This window comes from Camelus bactrianus, chromosome 27 (assembly GCF_048773025.1).
Source record: "Camelus bactrianus isolate YW-2024 breed Bactrian camel chromosome 27, ASM4877302v1, whole genome shotgun sequence".
Taxonomy (NCBI): Eukaryota; Metazoa; Chordata; class Mammalia; order Artiodactyla; family Camelidae; genus Camelus; species Camelus bactrianus.
The window spans coordinates 16,139,147-16,160,041 of NC_133565.1; the positions used below are offsets into that span (position 1 = coordinate 16,139,147).

Consider the following 20,895-nt stretch of genomic DNA (forward strand, 5'->3'; position numbering starts at 1 on the left):
TGTGCTGCTCCCAGCACCTGTCGGCAAGCAGATCGCACCTCCTCCTAACACTGGGTCAGGTGCAGCTCTCTGCTGTGGGCGGGCGGGTCGCTGCCCCTCCGGATGCCGCAGTCAGATGTTGCAGACTGGCCGGGTAGGAGGGCGGGTCGTGCCCCCTCCCAGCACCTCGGTCAGGGGCTGTGTTCCTGCCCGAAAGGCGGGGGGGGGGGGGGGGCGCTCTCCCTCTACCTGCGCCGCCGGTAGTTCCGCTCTCTGTGCGGCTGCGCGCTCCGCCCTGGTCGGCGCTCCGTAGGTGGGCTCGGGGCAGACCTGTCCCTGCTCCGAGCCAAAACCCAGCTCCTTGTTTGTCTTTGTGGAGCAAGTTCTCTGAGGGACCAGGATGGAAGGATCCTATCTGCCCCGGGCTGCAGGCCAGTCTCAGTCTGGCCTTTGAGGCTGCTAAGCCCTTCGGTGCGGATGCAGGTTTCGCACCCGCCCCCGCCTGAGTGCTCAGCGCGGAGGATATGGCGGCTGTGCCTGAGCCCCGCCTCTCTTCCACCGAAAACTTTCCGCGGGTTTTCAGAGATGGGGGTGTGCACCCTTCCCCCGAGAGCACATCAACCTTGCTGTTTTATGGAGGGCCCAGGTTGTTCTGCCCTGTGCACCCACAGTCACAGCGTGCAGCCCCTTGCAGTCCCCCGGGGCTGCCTCTGTGCAGCCGCCCCCCCCCCCCCCGCTTGTGCAGCCTGGCCCTGCCCGCCGCTGCCGGCCCGCGTCTCAGGCTGGGTGTCGGGGGTACGCTCTGTGCCCGTTTAACTTAGTTCTGTTAGTCAAGGGCTGCTCTGTACAGATCCGAGCCTCGGAGGCTCCCCCTCCGTCCCGCTGGCCTCTCAGTTGGAGAGGGGAGACCCAGCAAGCGAGTGCCAGTCCTCCTTTGCCGCTCCCTCCCCGCGGGACCCGCCCCGCGCTGCTTTGCCTTTTGTTCTTTCTTTTTTCCTTTTCTCCTACCAGATTTTTGGCGTCCTTATCTTTTGAAGAGGGCGATGTTCTGTCGGAGCTCCACAGGTGCTCTGGTTGGCTGAGTGAGTCTGCAGATGTGGGTCTTGGTGTATCCGTGGGAGAGGGTGACCTGCGAGCGTCCTTCTACTCCGCCATCTTCTCCGTCGCCTCGGGTATTTAATCTTTTAGAAGTGAATTCTCAATGGAAAGTGTAGGTGGTGTGTTAGGATTTATAGGATTTAAAGATACACGAACTATTATAAGGAATCGGGTCACGTGGTTATGAAGGCTGAGAAGCCCCACCACACCCGCTGGAGGCCCATGTATGATGCAGTCTGAGTCTGAAGGCCTGAGAACCAGGGGAGCCCAGGGGATGAATGTCCAAGCTGTGCCCAGTCCAAGGGCCAGAGGAGATGAGACGAGACGTCCCAGCTCAAACAGAGAGGCCTCCTTCTGCCTTTTGTTCTCTTCAGGTCCTGGGCAGGTTGGAAGGGACCCACCCACACTGGGGAGGGTGCCTGCTTTAGGAGTCCACCCATCCAGATGCTAATCTCCTCCAGAAACACCCTCCCAGACACACCCAGAAATAACTTACAGTCTGGGCACCCGTGGCCAGTCAACACATAAAATTAGCCACCGTAGGTGATTAGATAACCTATTTAGCTAAGTGGTAAGAAATTAATCGTGGTTTCAGTTTTTCCATTGCTCTGTGATGAAGTTCCAGTAGTTCCACCTCTGGGCCCAGGAAGAGAGCTCTGGGATTGGAATCACGGTGCAGAGATTTGGGCTTGGCTTGGTTGGTTATTGGTCATGTGACCTCAAGAAAGACCCTTCTCTCTCTGGGCCTCAGTTTCCCCCATTAGAGGGTGCTGGCGTGGTATCGTAGGAGCCAGGCTTCAGAGCCAGAACAAGATGGTCAGCAGTGGGATTGTGTTCAGGTGATGGCAACCCTTGCAAGAATAAGATGTTGTCAGTGCTGAGCAGGTGTGACCATGGCTTCTGAATGAGCTCCCTGTGGCTGCTGTAATAAAGTACCACAACGTGGTGTCATAAAACAACAGAAGTGTGTCCTCTCACCATTCTGGAAACCAGAAGTCTGAAATCAAGATTTCACAGGACTGGTTCCTCCTTGAAACTCTGAAGGAGAATCCGTTCCTTGCCTGTCTACTGGCTTCTGGTGGCTGCGGCCACCTCTGCCCCATAGACTGACCGCTCCCGCCTCCGCCTCCTTCCTCACTGGTGTCTTCTCTGTGCCCTTACACCCTCTCTCCTCTTCCCAGGACATTTGCCATGGGGTCTAGGGCCCACCCTAATCCAGGCTGATTTCATCTCATCATTAAGAGATCCTTAATTATGTCTACCTGGTCACATTTGCAGGTTCTGGGTAGGTTTATCTTCCCCTCATTCAACCCACTGAACCTCCTTTCTGTTCCCAGACACAATGCTCCCGCCTCCAGACCTTGGTCGGTGCTTCTTCCCCTCTTTGTGTCTCCTCCTGGGACAGGCCTCCTCCCCTGAGCCCCTGGCCAGCGGCAGATGCCTGCTCCCCACTCTCTCTCTGTGCCCTAACGTTACAGGTATCAGGATGGTTTGTGATTACTCACATGGATTTGCTCACTTGTTTTCACTGCGTCCTCCCCCTCTGGCCTCTGAGCTCCAGGAAAGCCACACCTTCTGGGCCCCATCCTCCCTCCATGCCTGCAGCAGACCAGTCCCCGAAACACGTGCCTGACCACCTTCCCGTCTGGACACATGCGTCTGAGAGAATGCCATCCCTCTGCTTCTCCAGTGCCTCAAAACACACACCTAATATTGTCTTTTCCTCTTAAACACAAAGGTGATTGTAATTTATTATGCCAGGAAGGTGGGTTACCAGGTAGACCCCTTCCCTTGTGGATTTTGCCTCCCCGAGGCCCACAGGCTGTGAGCAGCCAGGGATGGGGGCCGGGTCCCCCTGCGCATCAGGGCCATCTCTGCCGGTGCCCGCCCTGCCCCAGCGAGGCTGTGCTCACAGCTAGAGGTGTTCGGTGCCCTCTCAAGAGCATCCAGCCTTGTTTATTCCGAGTGAGAGGAACAAGATGTTTTAGCTCCTATAGTATTTACGCCTTGGTAGTCTTTCTTTCAGTCCAGTCTTTCACAATAACTGCGTAGCTGCATTTCCTTTTCTGAACAGAAGTGACAGGCTCTCTTTCCCCTGTAGTTTTCTGCAAGGTTTCTCACCTTCGAGAACCGCCCAGAGGAATGGGAGGAGAAGGGGCTGGCCTTGAGGGGCGGGGGGTTGCTTCGCAGTGGTCCCGGTGCTTCCTGCGGAGATGCAGGAGGCAGACAAGCTTTTATGAAGTCCAGGCTGCAGTTGTCAGCCTGCTTTTGCAGAATGGCCTGATGTGGTGATTGTTACAAAGCACAGCTGATGGAGGCCCCGGAGCCAAGCACTGACCAAAACAGCGTCCTCTCCCCGGCTCACTCCTTAAATCACCAGGCTCGCTGCCTTGAAATTTCCCAAGGATGTCCAAATCTCACCGCTACGTACATCTTGGACTTGGAAGGCTCCCACCACCCTCTCCCCACCCCCTTCACTTTATATTCCTGGCTCCTTTCCCGTCTCCTGCAGCTGGTTTATTCACTGTCCAAAAATACTGGCAAGAGAGTCCCCCGCCCTCTGTTTTTTTCCTCTAGTCTTGGGCTTTACAGCTATTGGAATTTTTGTTTCTTGCCAGCTGACATCAAGGCTTTGGGGACCATCCATGTTTTTAATGCAGCTTCCTAAGCTTGTCCTTTCCTGCCATAATTTGTGTCACTGTCGATGGAAGTTTTCGCTAAAAGACTGCAAGGCAGAGAGTTTGTCTCTAATGCCAATTCTGGTACCCGTCAGGAGGCTTGTGTAGGGCAGGCTGGGAAGTAGGGGGTGGGAGAAAAGGCTCCGGTGATCTCGTGTGACAAGCCAGCTCTGTCAGAACACAAGAAGTATGAGAAGGTGAGCAGATCTTAGAAGCAGGGATGCATCAGGGTCCCGACCCAGGGTCACACCCTGAGCATCAGAAAGGAAGGCATCCCACCTTCTAAGACTGGGGGAAATGAAATTATGTGCTTGTAATCCCACAGTGAAACCCCCGTAGGTGTGTTTTCAACGTACCTGGCGTTCACATGGATAACTTTTAGAAATTACAGTCTTCTATGCTTGAGTCTAAGTTATATGAGTTACTTGGGCACCTTTCAGAGGACATCTGCTGCCCTGCAGGGGTGTTAGCAGCCCTGAACCACTTCTGAAATCCTGAGTGTGTGCCCTGCTCGCTCCTTGGAGCTCTTGGTGCAGGATCAGGAGGCGTAACTGCCGGCTCTCAGCTGAAGTCACTGTGTCTCTGGATGGCGAGGTGGTCTGAACTGCTTGCTGACTTTTATCTCCTGATCTGTCTGCATTCAGTAGAGCAGAGCGAAAAAAGAAAAAGTGCTACTCAGCTGGCCTCTTGCTCTTCCTCCCACCTGATGCTGCCTGTCATCTGCTCCCAACGAAAGCGGCAGATCTGCTGCCTGTGGTCCTGTTCATCTCAGCAAACCTTTGTGCTTCCCTGCTCTGCTGGGGGTGCCCCAGGCACTTGGGACCCCTGGCTGGAGCCGATCCTGCCACAGGAGCTCGGAGAGACTCAACTGTCTGTCTACAGAAAGGACATCTATCCTAGAGTGTGTGTTTCCCGAGCGCGTGTGCTGGGTGTGCGTGCAGGTACGTGTTGGCTCCCAGCGCGTGTGTGACCGAACGTGGGCCAGGTTTTTTGGAGCAGTCATGCCACTGGCACTGCCGTGACAGCAGCGAGCTTCCACCTGCTCCCAGCCTCCCCGGAGCTCGATGCTGTCCGTCTTTTCCGCTTTAGCCCTTCTGATGGGTGTGTAGCGATATCTCGGTGAGGTTTTCATTTGCGTTTCTGTCATAAGCAATGAGGCCACGCATCTGTGTCTGTGGTTGCCATGTGGGTGTCCTTTCCTGTGAAGTACCTGTCCTAGTCACTGGATTTATATCTAAACTTCTGCTTTGTTTGTGTTTTAGAAAGTCCCGATGGAGTACAGATAGAAATTGGGGATTGATATTGGAGAAGCATCTTGAAAATCCATCACACCCCGGATGGCTGCCTCAGTGGGTCAGCCTGGCCTCACGATATCCGAGGGTAGCCCCCTTCCCCAGTCTGCTCCTGCTTGTGAGTCATACTCTTTCTTAACCTCCACCTCTTACCTCCCCACTGAGAGGTTATTTAATGTATTAGAGCTTCGGTCTCCTCATCAGAAGGACACAGTCAGGATCCCCCTCTGATTCTTCTTGCCGCCACTAAACCAGGTAATGTTATAGAGAGCAGGAGGCGTGTAAGCCCCCTGGGCATGATAGCCTGTGCTCACTACGGATGTGACCCTGGTGCCTCTGTCTGGGCCTGTGTCCTCAAGGGACCATCCCTCATTTCAGGACGAGATTTCAACTTGCTGCCCCGCCCCCTCCCATTTTCATGACCTACTTCCAGCTCTCAAAAATGGACAACTCTGTTCTTCCACAAATTCTATTATGTTAACCATCCTCCATTTTAGCCATGACAGGCTTGGTTTCTGTTATTGTAGCCTTCCTAGGGGCTTTTTATTTGATCCACATTGCATAACTCAGGGTGAAATCAGAACCCCAGCCCCCTGCTCCTCAGACTTTGGGAGGGTGATCTCTCCCGCCTGTGTTTGCAGCACCAACGCAGCATCTTCTGAAGGCCCTGTGTCCATGCAACTCAAGCTTGGCCTACTCGCCTGGTGTAGGCTCCTTAGTAAAGCTGTTCCCGCCTCCAAGTCCTCCCATAGAACTTATGCTCACAAGGTCTTGTGGACCTTCCCATCAGACATGTCCTCCCCAAGCGAAGATTCTCCTCCATCTTCTTTTTTTGAATTTTTTTTTTGAATTTTTATTTTTTTATTTTGGGGGGAGGTAATTAGATTTTCATTTATTTATTTACTTTAATGGAGGTACTGGGGATTGACCCCAGCATCTTGTGCATATTAGGCACACACTCTACCCCAGAGCTATACCCTCCCCCTTCCTCTGTCTTTTTTATGGTATGTGTAGAGGCCTTTCTGTTGTCTAAGCACTGGTGTATATGCAGGAGGCCCTCGCTGGTGTCACGGTAACACTCAGATGACCTGTGTTATTGACAGTCTTAGAGTGAATGTGCTGAGTGCGGGGTCCTTCTGCAGACTGACATATGGAAACTGGGCTGATCTGGGTAGCAAATCATGCTGCTTGTGGATTGCCTCTCCCTTTTCTCAAAGTAGTGACCCAAAGGAAAACTGAAAAAAAAAATCAATTCTTTCGGTCATTCTTTTTCTGTTTTTTTTTTTTTTTTCCTGTTTGTCAGTCATTTGTCCCTGTTTTTATCATGTCTCATAAATTTTGAACAGATGCCAAACATCATGTATTAAAAACTGTAGAGGCTCTGGTCAGTGTTATTTTGGTCAGATAGAATGACCATCAATCACTTTCTTTCTGTCCAGGCTGGACTTGAGGCTTGGTTAAGACTTTGTCCTGAATTTTACATTTGTATTATAGCCATTTTAGTTATCTATTGCTATTATCTATTTATTTATTACCTATTACTATTTAATATTACTCCAGAACTTACTCGTTTAAACAACATTGGTCATTTTTTTTGAATAGGGAAAGTTTAATGTAAAAAAGCATTAGCCGTAACAGCTGATTAGAGTAAAGGGGAATTAGCTGCTAAGAGGTGACAAGAACTCTAAAGACACAGAAAGAGCAGATACAGGAAGCAGCCGGTATCTTCAGGTCAGAGGCAGAGCACCCAAGGAAGGAATAGACATGGATGAGGGTGCCCCCTGTCCATTGCACACACACCCAGGGCTGAAGTTCCTTGGTTGGAGAGGTTACAACCTGGGGCTGGATGAAGAAGAAGTTTGCCGAGGTGCTGCACTGGTGGAACTTTCTGGGAGGTCCCACTTAGGGGTGTCAGAGAAAGCTGTCCAATGGAGAAACTGCATCTGAGACCAGACTTCGAGTTTTCCCAAAGTGCTGGTGTGCCCAGAAGCTGCCGTCTGGGATGAATGCTGCCTGGAGGGAGGTGGCAGGCATCATGGGCCATCACAGAAGTCTGCTGAGAGAAATCACACTTCTTGTAGGACAGGTCTGATGGTAAAAAACTTCCTCAACTTTTGCTTATCTGGGAATGTCTTAATTTCTCCCTCATTTTTGAATAACAGTTTTGCTGGGTATAGAATTCGTAGTTGATAGGTTTTTTTCCTTAAGGATTTTGAATGTATCTACCCACTGACTTCAGGCCTCCAGGGTTTCTGATTAGAAACAGGCTTGTGATTTCCTGAGGATCTCTTGTATGTGATGTGTTGCTTCGCTCTTGCTGCTTTCAAGCTTCTCTCTTTGTCCTTTGACAGTTTGATTACAGTGCATCTCAGTGAATTTATCCTTTTTGAATTGTAGATTCCTGTCTTTCTTCAAATTTGGGAAGTTTTCAGCCATTATTTCTTGAAATAATCTCTCCTCTTTCTTCTCCGTCTGAGGCTCCTGTAATGCATATATTAGTCCCCTTAGTGGTTTCCCACAGATCCCCTCTGTTTCCTTTTCTTCATTCTTTTTTCTTTTCCCTCCCCAGACTCAATAGTTCAGTTGTCCTGTAGTCAAACTCATAGGACAAATTTATATTCCTGATTTTTCTTCTGCCTGCTCAAACCTGCTTTTGAGCCCACCTGGTCAATTTTTCATTTCAGTGATTGTACTTCTCAACTTCAGAGATTTTGTTTCCTTTTTATAATTTCTAACTCTTTATTGATAGTCTCACTTTTCTCATGTATCATTTTCCTGTCCTTGTGTCTTCCTTCAGCACTTTGAGCATCTTTAAGACCACTGTTTTATAGTCTTTGTCTAGTAAACCCATCCCAACCTCTGGACTTCCTTGGACACAGTTTTTACCAATGTATTTTGTTCCTTTGAATGAGTTGTCCTTTCTTGTCTCTTTGTATGCCTTAGTAATTGTTTTGTTGAAAATTGGACATTTGAACCTTATAATGCAACTCTGGAAATCAGCTTCTCCCCCATCACAGGACTTGTTATTTCTTTGCTGTTGAAAGGTTTCTCTGTGCTGAGGATCAACCTGAAGTGCAAGGTCTCCTCTGGCTTTTTCTGAGCCTTCCTCATTCCCTGGGCATACCTCGTGGCTTTCTAAATGTTCCCATATGTGCAGTTGCTTCTGAATGACCTGATCCTTAAATATCTGGCTCCCAAAAGAGGAAAAAGAACTTTTAAACGTGTGTTGCTTAGTGAAATTCCCTGGAAGCCACTTTAGCTGGTGGGGGTTGCAACAGTGGTGGCCCCTGCACCTTAGAAATCGAAAGCATCGCTGAGCAGCCAGAACACAGAGCTCCAGTATCTGGAGGACAAAGTCTTTATTGTCCACCCTGACTCCAGCAAACCACACCAGGAATGTAGGCACCGCCACCTGCCATGGGGCTGGGGGAGGGGGGACAGTTGCCACTACCACCGTCAAGATTGAAATTGATCAGCAGTAACCACCCCTTACCAGCCAAGCTTTCTCCTGGAGGCTACCAGCTTTCAGATAGACTCCAGAGTTTCAAAACTGTTACTTCAGGCAGTTTTTGCCAATACAATTGTTGTCCAGGTGGAGAGGTGGGTTCCTAGTGCTCCCTACCTGATTTTTCCTGACATTGCTTTCTTTTTTTTGGTCGTTTTAAGATAACCTCTGATAATAGAGTTCAATTCAGTCTAATGACTGTTTGTTAAAGACCAGCCTGTGCCAGGTTCTCTTGCTTGAGGCTGCGGAGGAATAGGAGGAAGGCAGGAGCTCAGCTCGCCGTTTCAGAAGGTCGGTAATGAGCAGCACGGCAGAGACCCAAGGAGGGTCAGGAGAGGCTCCAGGTGGGAAAGAAAACTAGGGGGCAGGGTGGAGGTAGCCTTCAGGGTGTGCGGAGAGTTAGGGATGGGGGATGGGGAAGATGGGGCAGCGAGCCAGACGGGGGCCGAAAGGGGACTTGCCTGTGGGAGGAGACCAGACATGGAGAAGAAACCAGATAAACAGAATTCAGGAGGGAAACACCCTGAGGCATGTGCGGTATTGCATGGGCTGCCGCCTGGAGTTTGCTTCTGTCACATCTGATCGCCTCTCCACTTACCCGCTGTGAGGCCGTTGGTATACGAGGGTCAGTCAGTCAGACATAAATCTGGAAAACCAACTGATGGCAGTGGATGTAAAGGAAGCTAAAACAAAGCTTGATGACAACTCAGGAAGTTAATTCCATGACCCGCACAAATCTTAGTTCACACCCTAAGGTGTGTAGGAAATGTAGCTTCCTTTATTTTTGTACAAGCCAATCCAGTTTTATGTCTGAACTCCACTCTAGTCCATGTTGGCTTCCTAATCTCTTCAAGGACTTTTTCCCTTTTCCCTGAGTCTGCATCTAAGTTCAGTTGAGGATGCATCAAGTCATTGGGTTATCTGGTGTATTCTTCTTCTAAGAGTTGCCATGACAACCTGCCTCAGCTGGGTGCCATTTAAGCAGCAGAGATTTACTCTCCCAGTTCTGGAGGCTCAAAGTCCAAGATCAAGACTCCGGAAGGGTTGGAAGGGCTGTGAGGGAGACTCTGGTGGTTTGCTGGCAATCTTTGGCATTCCTTCGAGTGTAGAATCATCACCCTGATTTCTGTCTTCATCTTCACATGGCATTCTCCTTGTGGGTGTCTGTCCCCAGATTTCCCCTTTCTTTATAATAACACCAGTTGTATTGGTTTAAGAGCTCACCCTAGTCTAGTATGATCTCATCTCAACTATTATGTCTGCATTGGTCCTATTTCCAAATAAGGTCATGTTCTGAGCCTCCAGGGATTAGGACCTCAGCCTATGAATTTTAGGCAGGACACAACTGAACCCTCAGCTTCTTACCCTAGAACTTCTCTGCCTCACCATCCCTTCTCTGGTCCCAGCCGTGGGACATGCAACTCGTCTGTTGCAGAAAAGGTGTCCCTTCTGCTGGTCCACGTGGTTCTTCAGGGCCAGCCCCTCTCTGTTCCTTCCACACTGTGGTTTGTGGCACAGAAATACATTCACCTGTCCACACCTGGCACTCAGGCCCGGGGCTCCTGGGAGGCTGTCTGAGACTCCATCTCTCCAAACACGCCATGAAGTCACTTTCCTGGGCTCTAGCTGCCTCCCTGGGACTCTGGGCAGGAAAAAGAACAAAAAGGTGCCTCTCTTCTCAGGTCAGTTAGAGAAGTCTCGCCATTTCCTAACTTTGAGATCAAAACTCAGAACCCGCTATGGAGCCACCAAGGGATATAATCTTTCAAGGCTGCCTCTCCTCCCAGGTAAGGCAGTGTATGAAGTGGACATGGAGGTATGAGGGGGGCCTTTCCTCTGACTCCAGATGTTTCCTCCAACATATTTTTCTAGACCAGGGACTGGCACACTATGGCCCATGGACCAAATCTGGCCTACCGCTGGTTTTGTAAATAAAGCTTTTTGGCGCACAGCCACGCTGTTTTGTTTACACTTTGTCTCTGGCTGCTTTTGTGCTGCAGTGGCAGGGCTGAGTAGTTGCGACAGAGACTTCATGCCGCACAAAGCCAAACAAATGGACAGTCTCGCCCTTTGCAGAGAAAGTTTGGTGTAGACTGTTGTGACACAAAAGCCTAAAGACTTTTGCCACCTTCTGCTGTCACGTCTCTTCCATAAGGCCGTCGTCTCAAGGTGGCCTCACTGTCTGAACACAAGAAGTGGCAAAGGGAAGAAAAGAAATGAAATGTAGCGAAAAGGTCACCCTGCCAGCAAGTGTGTACAATTTGGGAAAAGCCACTGAGCAGAACAGTTGTGATTTGTGCGGGGGACTTGGGGAACAGTCTTACTCCATCATGGAGGTGAAAGGAACCATTGAGGTTGCCCAGGTCATAGTCCTACAAGGACATCCGGGGCCTCGTGGAAGAGCTGGGCAGAGCCACACGTCAGCTGGCCAGGCCAGGGTCCTGCTGCTTCTCTTTGATACCCCTCGTGTGCGGATGTGGTCAAAGAACACAGCTGGGTCTCCAGAACTGGTTCAAACCCCAGCCTAAGCATAGAGCATCTAGGACCCAAGACCACATCACTGAGCACGTGTATTCTCACTCTTACCCAGGAAAAGGGTGCAGCTGGTCTCCACCCAGAGCCCATGAAAAGTGAATTAATCATTCTGATTCTTTTCATTATAGAGTTATTTATTTACTCATTCTGAAACTTAGTGACGTCTGGAGCGTATCTAGGAGCCATTTAAAGGTCTTCATTTTATGCTGGAGAGAGTGTGGAGGAAAGGGAACCCTCCTACACTGTTGGTAGGAATTTAGTTTGATGCAGCCACTATGGAAAACAGTATAGAGATTGCTTAAAAAAACTAAAACTTGACTTACCATATGATCCAGCAATCCCACTCCTGGGCATATATCCAGAGGGAAACTTTATTCAAAAAGATGCATGTGCTCCAATGTTCATAGCAGCACTATTTACAATAGCCAAGACACGGAAGCAACCTAAATGTCCATCGACAGATGACTGGATAAAGAAGTTGTGGTGTATTTATACAATGGAGTACTACTCAGCCACAGAAAAGAATGAAATAATGCCATTTGCAGCAATATGAATGGACCTAGAGATTATCATACTAAGTGAAGTGAGTCAGAAAGAGAAAGAAAAACATCATATAATATCACTTATATGTGGAATCTTTAAAAATGACTAAAATGAACTTATTTACAAAACTGAAACAGACTCTCAGACATAGAAAGCAAACTTATGGTTACTGGGGGAAAGTAGAAGAGGGATAAATTGGAAGTTTGGGGTTTGCAGATAAACACTACTATATTTATAACAGATAAACAACAAGGTCCTACCATATAGCACAGGGAACTATATTCAGTATCTGGTAGTAAACTATAATGAAAAAGAATATATATATTGTATAACTGAATCACCATGCTGTACACCATAGACTAACATAACATCATAAACTGACTATACTTCAATTAAAAATTTTAAAAAGTCTTCATTTTATAGAAGACGAAAAAAACAAACAAACAAACAACCTACACACACTAAAAATTCCTCTTGGAGTTTTTAGTGTTACAGATGGTCAAGTTTTAAGTTCCGATGAAAGACACAATTTGTGGATCTTGCTGAACTGGCACTCATCATATTCTATTTCCAGATGACCTTGATTTACAGTTCTTGGCTGAACTTTCCTGATGACTCATTTAACACGCCATCAGCGGGGGGCTGCTGTTGCTGAGAGACGGTGTGTAAGAGCAGAGCGGGGTTAGTTTGGATACCTTGCCCGCCCCTTCCCCATCCTGGAAAGAGAGGCCAAACCTGAGCACCCCTGCTGTTTCCGAGGCCTGTCTGGTTAACACCACCGCTCTCTTCCTCCTAGCCCGGGGCCTGGAGGCGCGCACTGCCTGGGCGCCAGCGTGGAGCACGCGGTCTGTGAGAACCTGCCCTGCCCCAAGGGCCTGCCCAGCTTCCGGGACCAGCAGTGCCAGACGCACGACCGGCTGAGCAGCAAGAAGAAGGGCCTGCTGACGGCGGTGGTGGTTGATGGTAAAGGCACCTAGCACATCCTTTCACTGCGGCCTCCCTCCCTGCCCCGCAGACCGTAAATACCTCCTAGGAAAACCCACAGGGCACCCCTACCTCTGCGATCCACCCAATAGGAAGCTCCAGTCCTGCCCAACTCAGCCGTGGACCCACTTCTTGAGCAGTAGGTTGAACTGGGTTGACCCAGCTCCGTGGGATTTCCCCAAAGCAGCTGCGAGCAAGGCAGACAGAGGGCCAGGTTCCTCCCACACCCCCGTTTGCAGCAGGATGGGTGTGCTGGTAGCCTGTCGTCTAGTGCCGGTGCTGATGGGCCCCGGGCGGCGTTGAAAGCAAGGCTCTGCAGGTGCAGGACAGGGTTTGCGCCTCTGCTGTTTCTCTTTCCAGTGTTGATACGTTCTCGCATGTCTTTTCTTGGTTCATCTTGGGTTGACTCTTACTCCTTGACAGGAGTGTTTGGGGAAACATTTGGTTTTTTTTGTTTTGAGGTAACATTGGTTTATAACATTATGTAAGTTTCATGCGTACAACACTCTATTTCGACCTGTCTGTACACTACAATGTGCTCACCAGTGGAAGTTAGTTTTCATCCGTCACTGTACAGTTGATTCCCCTTTACCCAAATCACCCTCCCCCCATCCCCCTTCCCCTCTGGTAACCACTACTCTGTTCATCGTATCTATGTATTTGCATTTGTTTTGTTCAATGACCGTTTACAACTTCGTGCAGATAACAATAAGCACGTCTTCTTTCCCAGAGCTTTCTCCCAAATCAAGAGTCTCTGCCCACAGGGCCACTGCAAGCACTTACAATGACTGATAAAATCCTAGGTGGGGCATCATGTCCGAAAGGATTCATGGTGCCTGTTTATTATCCATAAGGATCCCCCAGAGCCGAGTTCAGGGTGTTTTACACATAAAATTCTGTTCCTCTTCAGGAAACAAGGGTGTGCTGTACTGATGACAACATTTATGTTGTTCCATTTACGGAGTGTACACCATGTTCTGGGCTCAGGGTAGCTCTGCACACATCATCTCATTTAATACGCAAGACAAGTTGTGCCGAAGGTGAGAGGTTACAGGTTACATGACACGTCTGAGCTCCTGCAGCTGGTGAATAGCAAGGAGGGGGCTGACCCCAGTTCCGGACTTGCTGACTCAGAAAATAACCATCTGGCTTCCAGTACTAGAGTAAGATAGAAAGCATGATTTCGCGAGTGCCGAGTGAGGGAGCTTTAATAAGAACTCGAGCAACTGGGCCTGATTTTTACACAGCCTCTGAAGTTTTTTTTTTGCAGAAGAATGAGGTTCCTGTGCCAGGACTTGGGTTTCTGCCCTGGGATCGGAAGAACCTCTGAAATCGACATTCTGCTGTTATAAGTTCAAGTGTGCACAGCTGGTCCGGGGATAGGACCAGGCGGCACAGGGAATAATGGCCTCAGACCCTCAGCTTTGAACGCCCTGACCCATCCGCTTTGAACTGACTCATAGAGCGACATGGGATGTTCTAAGTAGTAGCAGCGAATACCAGCCCACCCAGCCGTGGGCTCATTTTAAAGCTCTGGGGAGCTCCCCCAGACAGTTTCCTTTTTTACAAAGACCAGCATCTTTTGTGTGATTATGTGATTGTGGCCGCCCTGTCACCCAGTCAGCAAACTTCCAGGGAAGTGCAGCCTTTATACCTTCAGCTTTCCCTGCAGACCAGGGACGAGCCCTGCACCCCTAACAGGAAGACAGGCAGCTGGAAGCAGACTCACCCGGACACTCACGGCCCTGCCTGGCTGTTCATCTGATGCAGAAAGACACGGGAGGCTTCCCCATGTACCAGGCGCACTTGGACCCCTAATCAGGAGGGAGATAGCACCGAGGGGCTGCCGTGTTTCCAGCGCAGTGGCAGGTTTTGATGAAAAGCAGCTTCGTCTCCAAGCCTTCAGCCGAGCCCAGACCGCCAGATAAAGATGTTTGAGGTCCCCTGCCTGTCCTCTCCCACATGTCGGGAGCACGAAGAGGTCAGGTCTCAGACAGACTCTCCCTGCTCTCATTCCGCCTCTGCTGTGTGCACGGCCTTGTTATTCTGTCCTTGGTGTCTTGCTCCAGTTTTCAGTTCTCCTGCCTTGTTTCTTCTATGCAGAAATCCCACTGAAATGTCTGTTTTTCCAAAGATTTCTCCAAGTCCAGATCCAGCTTCTATTTGACTTCTAACCACTTTTGGATCACTGAGCTCCTTGTTCCTTATCATCACAGTGGCTGCAGCCAATGTCTGCCCAGATGCCCCCTCCAGGGAGCCTCCAAGTGCAGCTATTTGGGGAAGCTCACTGGGTTCAGAATGTGTTTTCACCCACTTGCTTTTTCTTTCTGCCAAAGCAGTAAATAATTATAAGCCAGAGTGCCACCGCCTTTGATCCGAAAAGTGCAACCCTACTTGATAAGCACATTCAGCCCTCGGCCTTTGAAGAAGAGACCCCAAGTTCAGGGCTTTGCAAAGGTCCTCCTCCGGAGTGGAATCGTCATGACTTCATTGGTTTCATTGCCTTTTCAATTATAAACAGAAGCAGTTTTTTTTTTTTTTTTTAAAGAGCGTTTCTCAAGGATAAAAACAAAATAATAAATGGCCAATTCAGAGGGTAGGGGGAGAATACAGATTATAAGTGTTCTTCTCCCAACTCAGTTTATAAAAGGCACAATTCTAGCTCCGCCGTGAGAGGAACGATTCCTGTGGTTGGGCTCTGGGTTCTTCTGCAGCCCATTATGACTGCCCTATTCATAGCACTGCTATCGCTGTGGAATTCTTTGGCGAGTGACACACAGTTCAAGAAGGGGGAAGCTGTATTTTTTTTTCTTTTTTCTCTCATTGAAAAAAAAAAAAAAGGAATTCTTGCAGAGGTAGATTTTCCAAGGGAGGACTCAGGACCACAAATCCACACCACCTCCAAAAGAAGACAAAGACTCTCCTTAGCAAATATTTCTCTGTGGAAAAGCCTTTCGACAGAAACCCGTTGAGATGGCCCATTGCCAAACCCACCCCCTTTCTGCTCTCCCTGTGGAATCTCATTTAAGTGGAAACCTTCAAGGGTTCCGTCTTCCCTGCCCAGGCCAGCAGGCCACGTGCCCACTGAAGTGTCGGAGGCCTTGGCAAAGGTCGTGTCTGGATGTGGAGTGCTTTCCCAGCTCCCTCTCCCCAGCATGGCGAAACCTTCTTCCAGTCTGCATCTTCCAGGGGATGGAGGGTCTGATGGTCAGGGCTGTCTGACTCCAGCATGGCCATGCTGGCTGGAGTTGCGTAATGAAAGGAGAGAGTGGTTGCCAAGATGCAGAGTGTCTCAGGGGTCCCAAGGGCCAGGATGAAGGTCTGGGGCCAGGGCCCTGAAGATGTCAGGATCTCCTCTCCATGTTCGACCACAGCTTGTGTGTGTGAGCCGTTTCTTCCTGCCCGCCCCGCACTGGCTTTCTCACAGCTTGTCCACACGCAGGCCAAAGGGCAGTACACAGTGCCTTTTATACACGTCCTCATCCCGTGTCCAAATCCTTTGGGGCCAGATGTAGTTCAGAGTTCAGAGCATTTTAGGTGCTAGAAAGGTAACAACAGGGTGTCGACCATATATTACTTAATACCCCCAGTGGGGTCCTGGGAATCACCCCACAGTCAGACACATGGACATCTCTACCAGGTAACTCACAAACAGTCTACAAGTGGGATACTAAACCCCACCAACAGCTAGCCAAGGCTAGTTTTGCTGCCAAATGTGTTTGGCACAAATGTAAAAACCAAACCAAACCAAACCAATGTTTGCGGTTTTCAGAGCTTTTGGATTCCTGAATTGTGGATAAGGAAGTGTAGACTTATTTGGGGCTCATCAACCATGAGCAGACACAACCTCTCTAGCTAAATTTCAGTTCTACTTTCCCAGAGGGAGACTCTGATTGGTCCAGCCGTGATCAGGTGGCTGTTCTTGGTCCAATCAGCTGAGGCCTTGTGAGGCCTGACTATGAGGGTGTGGTGGGGGAGAAAGACTCTGATTGGTCCAGCTACAGTCAGGTGCCCCCTAATGGTCCAATCAACTGAGGCATGGCTATGGGGTCATGGCAGGCAGCTTTGGGGATAGGGAAGTGAGCAGTTTTCTCAGCGTGTATACCCGACAGAGGGCCAGACAGGGCTGGGGTGAGCGCTTGTGATGTCCTCAAAAATTAAATAGTGTCTCCACCTTAGTAAGACCTTGTAACCACTGGCAGAGAGAGAACAACAGGCGCTCTAAGAGCCACACGGTGGAGCAGCAGGGGAACCCTCCAAGCCTCCACCAAGCACATGTGATCACATGGCTCCCAAGACCCCAAGCCCATCTCGGCTGCCCTGTGTGTGGCTTCCCCATCCAAGCGCTAAGTCCTGATGACAAGTGAACTAATGAGAGGCTGGGACGCACCCCAAAGAGTCCAGCCTCAATCTGGATTTCATCTCGGCACACATCAGCCGGGCGAGAGGGGTGTTCCAGGCTTCTTTGCTTACAGTGTGTGGTTGTATAACTTTTTAGAAGATTGGACCTCCTGTACAACTAAGGATGTAAGAGTGTTGACGAAAGATGGAAGTTTGGTTCCTTGCCCTCCAAGGGCTCCCATTCCCATCAGTTCTTCAGTCTAAAGGTAATTGCAGTCTATCCCTTTCACATTCCTTTAGCAACAGGACCCACCTTATAGGAGATCCCCTTGTATGTGGGAGTTGCTCAGACAATTACAGAACAGCAGGATTTGGAAGCTTTAATGGAAGTGTGTGCAAAATGCAGGTGGAGACTCCAAGTCAGAGGGGGCATGAGAAGAAGGCTCTGCAGTAGAAGCTGCCGGGGTAACAGGCATCTTCCAGAAAGGAGGGGGAACAGTCTAGGCAAAAGCGTGAGGTCTTGGCATTTTCTGGGCACTCGCTTGGTTCCAACAACAGCAGAAACCAGGGTTCCCATCCTGCCTGGGGACAGGGCCCTTACCTGTTGTCCTAGAGGCTTCTGTGTCCCCTTTCTGTACCTTATTCCTGCTCAGTTTCTTCCAGGCCCTTCTTGCCACTTACCACAGCCCTGCAGCTTTTGTCCAGCAACGGGGGACCACTAAGGCTTTAGCAAAAGCTGCTGCCACGGCGACACCCCTGAGACCTGCCCCCCTCATCCCTTCCCCACCCCAGGCTCATCCCTGATGCCTATTCAGCTTGCTTAGAGGTTAGCACAAAACGTGTTTGTTTGGCCTATTTTCTTTAATACCTTAAGGAAAAGGAAATTCTATTTCTGTGCAAAGGAGAAAGAACAAGATGAAGAAAAGCCCACGGTGCTCTCACCTGTGTGCAATTCCCCTGAGCCGGAGGGTCTTTCTCCACGTGCTGTGCCAGGTGTTCCTAGGGGTGGGTGCAGCAGGTGCCGAGACCTTTATTCCATGCCGACTTCTGGTCCCTCGGGCTGGCCCATCGCCCGCGCCCCTTCCCACGACATGCACCCCCTTTCCCTCCTCAGATAAGCCGTGTGAACTCTACTGCTCGCCCCTCGGGAAGGAGTCCCCGCTGCTGGTGGCCGACAGAGTCCTGGATGGCACGCCCTGCGGGCCCTACGAGACCGACCTCTGCGTGCACGGCAGGTGCCAGGTGACGTATTCTCTTTGCGTCCTTGGCAGGGCTTTGGAAGGGAGGCTCCCTCTCCACAGAAGGGCCAGGGGTGGGCGGAGGCCTCAGGGGGCCGGAGTGAGGAGACTTTCCCTAGAAGGCACTGGTGGTGCTGCCTCCTGCAGCCTGGGCCCATCCCTTCTTTCCTCCCACCTTCCCCCCCTCCTCCCCTCCCTCCTCATCTCAGAAGTCTTAGAATAACTTTAGACATCGTGACAGCAGGAGGAGCACGTAGATTACCAAGGTGGGACTGGAAAAGGTACAGGAGCATGTGTTTGGGGACAAGCTATGCTCCGTTTAGCTGTAAAAGATGTAGTAGGACCAAGCAGACTCCTTCCCGGGTAGTACCTGGGAGGTGACTGTGCCAGGCTTTTGGGGGTCGCTCCACCCACCCACCGTAAGATGATCCTCAAAGCCATTGTGACGTTGGATGTCTGTGACTCCTTAGCACGATGGTAGATGTCAGTTAAGAAGACATAAAAAGAAGGAGTGGGGGACGGAAGCTCATCTTCCACCTGCATTAAATATGCCTGAGCTGGGGGGTCACCTGTAGCTGAGCCCTCCCAAGGCCTCGTTCCCAGCCTAGGTAACCAGTGACTGCTTGTCCGTCAGGATGGGTACCCTCCTGCTGTGGTGCGGCAGCTGGGATGGGGGGGGTGGGTCTAAAAGCTGCATATTTCCAGTCCCTAAGGGGCGTGGCTCAGGCGATGCAATGCTCGACTCTGCCACACAGGCCCTATTTCCTGACGCCCTGGTCTGGTCTGAGCCTGTCGTGAGAGAGCCCCCCTCAGCCGTGGGTACGGGCTCTCATCACAAGGCCAGGCTCCCTCAGCAGATGAGCCCGCAGAGAGCTGGAGGAGACTGCGGCTCCCACAGCCCTGAGTGGGCGGATGGGTGTGAGGATGGCTGTGCACTTGAAATAGAAAGGAAAACCCGGCATTTCCTCCTGTTTTCACTTTTCCCTGTTTGGCCTCCATTGCCCAGCATCTATGTGAGACTAAGCAAGCAGTCCACAGCAGGGCTTCTGACTTTACTGGGAAAAGGGAATCAGCTTCCTAGAAGCCCTGTGGCTGTGGATGCTTCAGGAACCCCCACCCACCTCCCGAAGTTGACACCATCTCTACTGCTCAGTTTCAGGGAAATATTAAAAACATTTGAAAAATTATAAATCCCAGGGGTCATGTGGAAAAGAAACCATCATCCCCCCTCAATTGTCATTGTGCCTGAACCTTGACCCCCAATCCTGGGGCCCCCTGGCCTCATGGGGCAGCCGGTCTCCCCAGATGCCTGGCCCTGGGCGTGGGCGGTGAGGTTTCACTGAGTGAGTGAAAGACAGAGTAAGAGGGAGAAAGGCAGGAAGACATGGACACAACGACAACTTCTAGGATGATTCCGGCCGCCAACCATTCCAACCCTAGTGGATTTCTTTTCCCCTGCAAAGTCCAGACTAGGATTTTTCAGGGAAAAACTTGACAGTGTCCAGGCTCCTTTGGCACTGCCTGGCTTTGTTATCAAATACAGTATGTGGGGGGGAAAAGATGCTTGGTGCCCAAGAGTCTTGGCCAGGTCTCCTCCCAGAGAAGGAGTGGGTGATGGTGGGAGAGCTGGGCCCTCAGGCCTGCTGCGTCATAGCAACGAATGTGCAATGTCAGGCGGTGTGGACAAAGATCTGGTCACTGTCACTGAAATGAGAAATTGCTAATGGTTCTGGTTCTCCGTAAATCTGCTAGCCAGCCAAGTGCAAGATTTGTTTTCATCCTAAATGATACATTTGCACGGGCCTTGGTGCAGCCCCAAAACGTACATTCCTTTAGCAACAGTGTCCCAAGCAAAGCACTTGTACTGTTCCGAGCAGCACCTGAGCCATCTCCAGCCTCTCACCAGTGTCTTCTGTGGTGTTCTTACCAATGTGGAAACATTTCTGAGACTCCTAAAATTTTCCGGCCTGTGGGGTCCCTAGTAAGTGGCCAGACCTGATTTCAGCTCTAACTGATCCGGGCCAATGTGCCCCTTCCATGACCTTGGTTCTTATTGCAGCTTCTTCAATTAGGGAATCTCTCCCACACCATGACAGCAAAACTCTCAGTCCTTGAGTAAGTACAGCAGGGTATTTGAGATGCCACTCAAGGTCTTTTAATAGCCTTAAGTCTGCGGTCATCCGAGCACCAGTGAGCCAGAGCCTGCCCTGCACGGGGTATGGTGGGAATAACGTGTGTACACTCGCCTTCTCATTCCCAGATGCCACTCGGTTCCCACCCGGCAGCCAATCTCAAATGCCTCCACCACCATCTTCATCACTGCATTTACTCACCCTGCACTGAGGCTAACACTAACCAGGTGTGAGCCCTCAAGGCAGGGGCACCTTTCACGGTGCTTTATAGCAGGCGGGCAGGCTCATGCTCCCTGGAGCCTCACCCTGACAGTGGGAGGCCTCCCCCTTGCCCCCGTCAGCTCTTGGAAGTACCATCCCTTCCACATGAGTGCATCCCAGTGACCCACTGCCTCCAGGCAGCCCACCAGTCCTAGCAGAAGGACCACTCTCCTGGTAGGTAGTGATGGCACTTCATGAGACTAAAACCCTGAGAAACAACTCGCTTCCTGAAGGAACTTAAAAATACCCTCTATACTTCTAACCTTGTGCATTCTCCAGAGAGAATCCATGAAGGTTAACTTCAGCCCA

The 20,895-nt window shown here is 50.4% G+C and overlaps 1 protein-coding gene across 4 annotated transcripts in view; it reads left to right on the forward strand.

Annotated features, from left to right (window-relative positions):
- Nucleotides 1–20,895, forward strand: part of ADAMTS17 (ADAM metallopeptidase with thrombospondin type 1 motif 17) — a 302,738-nt gene that overhangs the window by 195,983 nt on the left and 85,860 nt on the right. For all 4 annotated transcript variants that reach the window (XM_074353935.1, XM_074353937.1, XM_074353936.1 and 1 more), the window contains exons 13-14: nucleotides 12,427–12,593; nucleotides 18,070–18,197. In XM_074353935.1, the coding sequence (XP_074210036.1) occupies nucleotides 12,427–12,593; nucleotides 18,070–18,197 (295 nt within the window). The remainder of the gene's footprint in view (nucleotides 1–12,426; nucleotides 12,594–18,069; nucleotides 18,198–20,895) is intronic.